This window comes from Styela clava, chromosome 15, assembly GCF_964204865.1.
Source record: "Styela clava chromosome 15, kaStyClav1.hap1.2, whole genome shotgun sequence".
Taxonomy (NCBI): domain Eukaryota; kingdom Metazoa; phylum Chordata; class Ascidiacea; order Stolidobranchia; family Styelidae; genus Styela; species Styela clava.
The window spans coordinates 13349816-13358572 of NC_135264.1; the positions used below are offsets into that span (position 1 = coordinate 13349816).

At 35.7% G+C, this 8757-nt stretch overlaps 1 protein-coding gene and 1 long non-coding RNA gene across 2 annotated transcripts; one reads left to right on the forward strand and one right to left on the reverse strand.

Moving 5' to 3' along the window:
• Positions 1–44: 44 nt before the first annotated feature.
• On the forward strand, positions 45–759 carry LOC120334296 (uncharacterized). The gene is made up of 2 exons (XR_013480572.1): positions 45–135; positions 531–759. It is a non-coding gene; the product is annotated as an uncharacterized LOC120334296 (long non-coding RNA).
• A 1426-nt stretch (positions 760–2185) lies between these two features.
• On the reverse strand, positions 2186–7508 carry LOC120334294 (inositol monophosphatase 3-like). Its single transcript, XM_039401771.2, has 7 exons — positions 7351–7508; positions 6411–6589; positions 5862–6008; positions 4904–5069; positions 4403–4498; positions 3961–4125; positions 2186–3628 (listed from the first exon to the last, which is right to left on the reverse strand). The coding sequence occupies exons 1-7, from the start codon at positions 7439–7441 to the stop codon at positions 3390–3392; spliced, it is 1083 nt and encodes a 360-aa protein (XP_039257705.2). The 5' UTR covers positions 7442–7508; the 3' UTR covers positions 2186–3389.
• Between the last annotated feature and the right edge of the window lie 1249 nt (positions 7509–8757).

Genomic DNA, 8757 nt, shown 5'->3' on the forward strand with positions numbered 1-8757 from the left:
GCTTTCTGTGTTTATTGTAAAGCGAAAACAAACTTCATCTTTCTTGGTGAATAAACTTATATCTTTATGTACAGAAGTCCCAAGCAATCAGAAGAACACAATGATAAGATTCGCCGTATTCACATACCTTCTTGCGTAAGTATAATGCCATAAAATAAATCACAAATATTTATCATATCTCAATAACCACTTGGTACTTTATTTTGAGTTGGAGATGAAAAATGAAACGAATATCAGTATAACGTTCAGTGTTTTTGCAACCCCTTATATTCCAAGTGAATAAACGTCAATAAATAAAACGCTGTTTCCCATCTATATTAGAAATTCTCTTCTGCAAAAGTCCTAGTTATTTCTGGTACGATATTAACGAAATCAGTTGCAAGGAGTAATTTCAATGCCCAACTAAAAAAAAACATATGGCTCAACAACAAAAAATTATATTGAGTTTCCAAATATTAATAGACCAAGTTGCGAAAAATCGCAAGCTGATGAATGCGTGTCGGAAACTAATACTTCTTTCTGCTATGCAGATTTGCTCTGGTAAGTAAAAAGAGTGAAGCCTGCCCGACAAGCAAACTACAAGAGGGTACTTTGCTAGCTTTATTGCCAGAAATCAACGAAGAACAAAAGGAAATGCTGGATTCGCATTTGTTCAAAACCTACAGCACTGAGAAAAGGAGCGGTAGAAGACGCCGTCAAGCGGCAAGTTCTGAATCTGATCGAAGTTCCAGGAGTCAATCAGATCACGGATCAAATTAAAATTTCGAAGAATCGATAATACCATATATCGCAGAAATGTTGTAGTTTTTATTTTTTTTAAAGGGGTGGAGTAGTAGGCGGAAGTTAACAATTGGGGTCTATGAAAAAAGAATAGAGGAAAACGTTCATCGCCGTCATGAGGTTGTTCCAACACTTATATTTCGCATAATATATATGTGTATTATCAACACAACAGTTTACCTGGTGGCAATCATGCATTATATATGTATGTGTTTTACATATTATGTTTTATGATGTCATCAACAAAAACAATATATCGACTTTGTTTAGTTAGACTTAACAATTAGTACAAAAGTAGTTAAAAATTCGACCACGACTTCAGACATTGTATGAGTGAAGCAATAGTTCGCCATAGTTCAAGACCTAGAGACCACTGTACGAATGTGGTGATGTCACAAAGTGCTCGGGCTCCATTGAATCGTTCGAGCATTTTTAGTTAGAATAGAGTTGAGCGTATGGCTATTGGTCTAAGCAAAGACGTAAGCACGAAAAAAAAACTCACTCTGTCGTAGCTCCATGCAAACGGCAGAGAAGCTGCTCAACAGTGATCAAGCCAATTTATTGATCACGGCAACAAAATCAAAATTTTCTTCAGAAACAAAATGACCGCTTTGTACCTCAATTTCGACACATTAGCTAAAACTGACAACAACGTTCAGAACTACGAAAACGACGCAAAGTTTATTTCCGCACTTGAAACTGTCGGACTAGTTAAATGTCTGATCGGATGTTAAATATCAATTGTTACGTCGCAATTGTATTATTGCTGATTGGCCATCGATTCGAAGATATTCAATGAAATTAGTTGAAACATCTACCGCTCAGTGAATGTTTCCTCGACCTCAAAAAAATCATAAATTTTTTAACGTATATTTTGAGTGTTTTGGACAGTTGGTGCTTAGAATCGGGTTTACATACACGAAACCATCGTGATTTTTTGATAAAAATATCCAACCACTGTTACTAGTTTTAGTCCTGTTAGCTAGTTTTAGCCTAGTCTATCGCAGCTTTTCCAGGATTATTTTTCGAATATTGCGACTAACTAAAGCTTCTAGGAAGACATAATACGAACTAAGTTATTTGATTTGCAACCTATTTTGGGGTAAACAACTGAAAAGTGATAAATAACACTCAAAATCACGAGGACGAGGCAATTTTTGAAACCGTGCTTAAAATCTGTCTGAGCGAAAGAAGTGGCCGAAACTTGAACAGTCCCATCCTAATCGAATTCGTGGTCCGAAGACGTCCGAACACCGATAGCGTTTTTGCGAAGTAGCAAAAAACTAAAAGTGAACAGCTAAATACAAGTTGCCACCACGACAACACAATTTTACATCGGACGGAAAACTTCTCCAGCTAGGTTGGATTTTGTTCAATTCCAGCTTCCAGAAGATGAGAATTCGAATGTATGAAAACAGTATATTTGGAAGTACCAAGTACGTAACTACTGACTAAAAGTGCAAGATAGTTAAATATGCTTCAGAATATATAGTTAATATTATGCCAGTAATGACATAATGTTATATTTCAAAGTATTAAACTAGAAAATATCTAAATACTATAGCAGTAAAGAAAAATTAGCCATATTGCTTGGAAAAGCATTATATCGGCTGACGAACAACTCGACTACCAAGAGGACTGACAAGTTGTCCGTACTGTTGTATTTGCGGTAGCTGAGTTGTCCGCCTCCCATTATATTGCATTGCATTTCCACCATAAGACAGAAAAAAAAATAGAGATTTATCTAAAATATACACGGTAATGAGTTTATAGACACTCAAGCTGATGTTAGAGAAGCACCAAAATGTTTTTATGCTTGTTTGATGACAAAATTGGAATAATATAAGAAGGCAGGATAGGATTCAAATATTCACTCCCGGTGGAGAGGAAAGTTATAAGACGGCTTAATTCGAACCACTGCTTCTCGTCCGTTTACCAGTCCATGTCAGGTATGGGATTAGTTAGCCAGTTAGGTAACAAAGAATAACTCAAAGTGAGGTTGTTTCGTCGCAAACATACAGAAATATGGTTAGCATTAATTGTTGTCGAAAACTAACCATTAGACATTGATAAACTTGTAATTTTATGCACAAAAAAAAAGACAGCAAAATTCTTTTACCAAGTCATGGTCGCATTGCAGACTATTTAACAATTCATTTAAAATAATAAATAGATAATTAATCAGCTATTGCTGATAAAGAGAAAAGTCTACTGCAATTTACCACATGTACTATTTGGCATTTTATAATATTGCTATATTTATACACACCCAAAAAACAAACAATTGCCCTGTCAGACAGGGGAAATAAATCAAACAATGACTATAACACTAGGGGTTGGAATATAAACTGAAGATCAGAACCAAATTCTTGCAACGTTTCAAATAAGACAACCATTTTAAGTTTTTTTGAGACGAACAAAATTTAGCAAAATCGATTTATCATAAAATAATGTTTGTTCTCTAAGTTTCTAAAGGAAAATGGGGCAAATTTGATAAACTAAACATAATTTAGGATTTTAGAAAGTTTGTTCAAAAATCTGATAGATTTTGTGTTATTGTAAGTTTTAATTCAATGCATGGATGTGTAATGTATGTAAAAAAATTATTTTTATGCATAACCTAATTTTTGCAAATATTGTTCATGATTATGTAGTGCGGCGAGGAGGCCGCCATCATTTTTAGGGTCGCCAGATCTAGAATAGTCTATCCGAGACCCAGATAAAGTTGTCATTTTACCACCTGATGTATTTAGAATAGCATTGCCAGCACAAATGTCCCACTTCTTTATTAAAGTGGTATGAAGATACACTGATGCTTGACCATTATATAACGCTAAACTCTTGTATCCTGAAAAAGGTTTATATATGATATTAGAAATCGGGCAATAATTTCATGTGCAATATTACAAAGGGAAAATGTATATGAACAATATTAGAGGTAAAGTTTGAATTCTATTTCGAGTATATAACTAGAGTACTGAACAATAAGTCATATTCATGACAACGAGTTACTTCAACTTGGTTAATTTTTAAAATGTTCCACGAAGCAGAAACATTCACTTGGTTGAAAATAATCTTACCATACGGCAATTCGTTTTCACCTAAATAATTATATAGCTGCCACCAGAATGGCTGAATTTGACATAACAAATATGAATAAAAATTCAAAATAATGCTTACCAGCGCCACCTGCAGGTACAACGACCACATCCTCTCCAAATGCTTTTTGTGCAGTTTCTTTTACTGTGCCTGCATGTGATCGAGAAACAATGATTCTATGTTCTCCTTCATTCCCAACATCTTTCTTCTCTTTGACGTTTGTACCGTGATCAAACCAGGCCCAATCTTAACAAAAAAGCAATTTATGAAAAATATTCTATTCGCCATAAGAATAATGAATGTTTGGCGGCGCTCCAAAAGTGTGTGTACCAATAAGGAGGTAACTAATTTTGTTCGCCTACTTTACATCAGGTTGTGTAAAGGGACCGAAACCTATGGGCGTATATTCACTTGGCTAACACAGACAGTCCCTGAACTCGTAATAGAACTAAAATAAGGAAAATCGGAATAACCCTAAACTGGTACACACACTACGGAAGTGCCTGTTTGTCTATATACTTACAAGTCTCATTAGAAAACGGTTTATGTATAACTCCGATAATTGGTTGGCCTTTTACGGCAATGCACACCATTGTTGTTACATACTGAAGCAAATCCTCTGTAAAAATAAATATGATTAAACAAAACCGAGGCAGTGAAGTTGCATCAAAATATAGGATAGGATTTACATCTTTATCCCGGGAGTGGGTAAAGACAATGAGTCGGTCACGGAAGGGTGTGGGATTAGTTAGGCAGTTATTTATTTCAGGTGCATGGACTTGGAAGAAGCCATAACTATAAACCTGCGAACCCACGTAGGGTAATCTAAGGTGAGGTGCCGAGCGTATTCCCAACAGACTTTTAAAAACTGGTCCCAGCAAATTGACTCTAAAAATTTGGCTTTATCAAAGCTAGAACAGTACCCCACACCCCAACGTTTTCAGCAAAATGAAAAACCACGAATAAAAAATAAAACCAATACCAATCAGGATTAACAAAATTCAGCAAATAATGTCAGCCCTACCAGTATACTCCTTTGTGGCATCCAGAGGATCGATCCAAATTGTAATGTCTTCTGCTTGCACTACTTCATCACTTGAGCCAACTATTTTATCGACTTCTGAATTTGTCGTTGGAAGTGGTGGCAGATTCATAGCAAAAGGCTTGCCGTCATTTTCTTCAGAGATGAGCTAATAAAAGACAATGATTTATAAAGTAATGCATCTTTTTCTTGACGAGACAGGGCACGAAAATGCATCAGGCCTCAGATATAGACTTGTCATATAACTTGCAATTGAATGTAATTTTTTGTTTACACAGTTGCAGTCAGCGATTATTGTTGTGTAAAGTGTCTAAAAACAGACGGCAATATATGCTGAACTATTGTGTGTTGTTGATTCACTCAACATTACTCATTTTACTGTTGACAGGGTCCTATAATCGCTGACACCATTCGCTAAAACGCTACATGAATCGCTGTGTTTTATCTTAATATGCTTCAATTTCAAGTTGAATAAAGCCCTATATCAAGGCACTCAAGTTTTTATTTCATTACACTTATTCACATGAAACCAGAAATGTATTTGTTTGAAATTCAAGATTGACGTCATTGTTGAAGTTGGTTTACAAAAAAACACACAAATAATTGTAATTTTATTTTTTCCTTTGAAGATCTGGCATACATTATTTTGCAGGCATTCAGCCTGCAGAATATACGTCGACGCTCCATAAGTGTGTGTGCCAATATGGAGGTAACTAATTTTGTTTGCCTACTTCACATCAAGTTGTGTGAAGGGACCGAAACCTATGGGCAGAGGGTATATTCACTTGGCTAACACAGTCTCGAACTTGTAAGAGAACTAAAATAACTATTACACACACTACAGGAGTACCTATATGACAGTGATATTTGATTCTACTATAGTCCAATTATATCGCAAACATGATTATATCCTAAGTTTGCAATAAAAATCATGTAATACCGGAACATTTGGGAATCCTCTTGCAAATGATGTTGACATAGCCTGATGAGATAATTTATCTCCCATTGTCAGTGGATCATTCACTCCTTCCTTTGTTTCTCCTTTACTTTCTTCGCCAAGATCCGCTGATTCTTTTACTTCCTTCACCTTTTATGATAACAACAGTTTTTCTTTTTGAAGGTGATAACAATATTTCAAGTTTAAGATTTGGAGAGACTTTGTAGTATATGGTGCTATAGGCTGGCGTTAACAACAGTCTAAAGAAACAAACTGCAATATAGGATTTTCATATTTCTCTCTGAGGGGAAGAAAGCCTATACCATGGCCTCTCGCCCAGTAACTGGTCCTTGTTGAGTATGAGATTAGTTAGCCAGTTATTTGTTTCAGATGCATGGACTTGAAGATGGCGAAAGACGCAACCGAATAGTGGCAATGTCAACCACCTACGTTATCGAGAAGTCCAGCAATTCTTTGCCCATGAGGCGATTGCAAGCGTATTTCTAATGCTTAGTACGATGCACAACATTTTGACTTTAAATAAGAACTAACCATTTTTCCTCCTCTTATAGCAACGTCGATGCTTGCTATAAGCAAGGCTTTCATGCTGACATGGTTGTCTTGTACAGAAATTGAAACATCATTTTTTCCAAAATGATTGAATGTTAAATAAAACACGACAACAACAATGAAGACAAAAAATCCAATGCCAACTGGAGAAACTTTGACACCTGAAAATTATGACATATTTTACGCCAAATAGACTCGCTAGACATAGTTTACTTTGAAAGCTTCTCAATTGAATATAAAACCCCTAAATCCAGGCAATTTATATTAGTCAAATTCAATACGGGACAATTAATTTTGAACTCAAGACATAAACAAATTACAATACACCAAACAAAAGTGACAAGATAGTCAACTCTCTAAATGGACTTTGATTTTTGTGATAATACATGACGATGACATACTGTACTCAGGCGAATTGGAAATGCATACAATAGATAACAAGATAAATATATTAATGTGGGCACATATTATCCCGGTCATTCAAGGTTAGATTTTCCTTAAAACCAAACTAAAATATCACGTAAGAGGTTTATAGGTACCTTTTTATAGTGATACGGTAACACTGTACCGATACCATAACCAAACAAGCACCGAAATCGACAAAATATAATTCAGGACTTTGCATATTTCCAGTATTTCTGTATTTATTCCCAACGAGAGAAAAACTGATGAGAGTTATTCGGTTACCAGTCAATGTCAGACGGTGTGCTGGTATGATAATATTTAACCCAGTACCGTAACCAGGTATTTTTTTCATATGCAACCACCTTCTGACTTGAAAATATCACATAAATTTCCTACCTCGAAATAGGGGAAACATAAAAAACACCATGAATTTGCCACTGTACCGGTATTGTATTGTGACCCTCCGGTTAAAATTCAATATAATAGCAATATAAATATACCAGTAATTGCAACTTACCGCTGGGTGACATTTTTTCCTGCTTCAAAACTAAAACTCCTCCCTCTGAAATTACGGACTTGACGAAAGTTTGACGTTGAGCGACAACCATTTTCTCGAACGTGGATAGTTTACTCACGCGTGACCAAACAGGTTTTCCATTTTACAACGTCAATTTGCGTGTGGATAATCATGTTATCTGCAGCTGGCTGCAATTTTCAGAAATACGGTTTGTTAATTTGTTGATACACTTGGGTATGGTGGGCATTACATATTCAATCGGCTACAGGGAAAACTCCGATAGACATTTTGATTTTATTGTGTACATAGGACCAGAAAATGTCTCTCATACTCAAAATCAGAAAATATGTGGAGAGAGTATGCGCAACGATATTACAAAATCAAAAAGATTTGATGTCGTAAAGAAGGTTACGGAAAATGAAAAATAACTGCTATATAAATATAAAATATTATCATTTATTTAATCGTGTTGAAGTTTACCTATACTCTTATTTCCGACATAACCAATTTAAAATTATCTTCTCCCGACCGACTGGGAGATTTTGAGAGGTATTCAATCATTGTACGTAAGTAGCGATTGGCATTTACATGATCGTAAACTGCGAGCCAGTGCTGGATTCACCCTCCAGGGCCCTAGGCAGAATGAGCCTGTGCTTGGGGCACCAAGAGAAAAGGGGCACCAGTGGAGCAACTTTCCTCTCCCTTGTGATAATATGGAAATTATATCCTAATTTGCCAAATTATTCACCTTTTATTTCTGACTCAAGAGCTTTTCAAAATGAGCGATTGTGCTTCTCTGACTCTTCTCATTGCTTCCGCAATTTCTTTCGTTTCACATTCGTTTCCTGAGTTTTTTCTTGTGGTTTAGCAATAGCATTTTTGAGTGAGTCTCTGCAAAAAATATCAATAAGATATGCTGCAAAGATAACAAGTTGAAGTGAAAGGTTAAAAATTTTATTTCAAAACTCATCATGTAAATTCCACATAGTCAGTCAGTAACTTTTCTATATAAAGCCATCTAGACGAGTGAAAAGTCTGAATCACCAGTGATCAGACGAAACAAACCTCAGCATTGGCCCGGTTGAAGTAAAGTTCTTAAGTGTTATCTTAAACTTCTCTATCAATCATATATGATCAAGTATGAGAGCTGTTTCCAAAAAAATCATGCAAATTAATCGTAACTTGGCCCTCAATTAGCAATGAATACTGAAAATTACTTATTCAATTACAGATTAAACACTACCAGTTTCCTTATTACTATTTTCTATACATACAAAATCTTTGAAAAAGTGAGACTGTCGTAAGCACTCGAAGTACGGACAGTTATGTTTCGTGGCTCCGGGCGGAGGAGGTGAAATTCCACTATTGTGTTGGTTCCATGGCTATCTATGCCTCTTCGTGATTTGG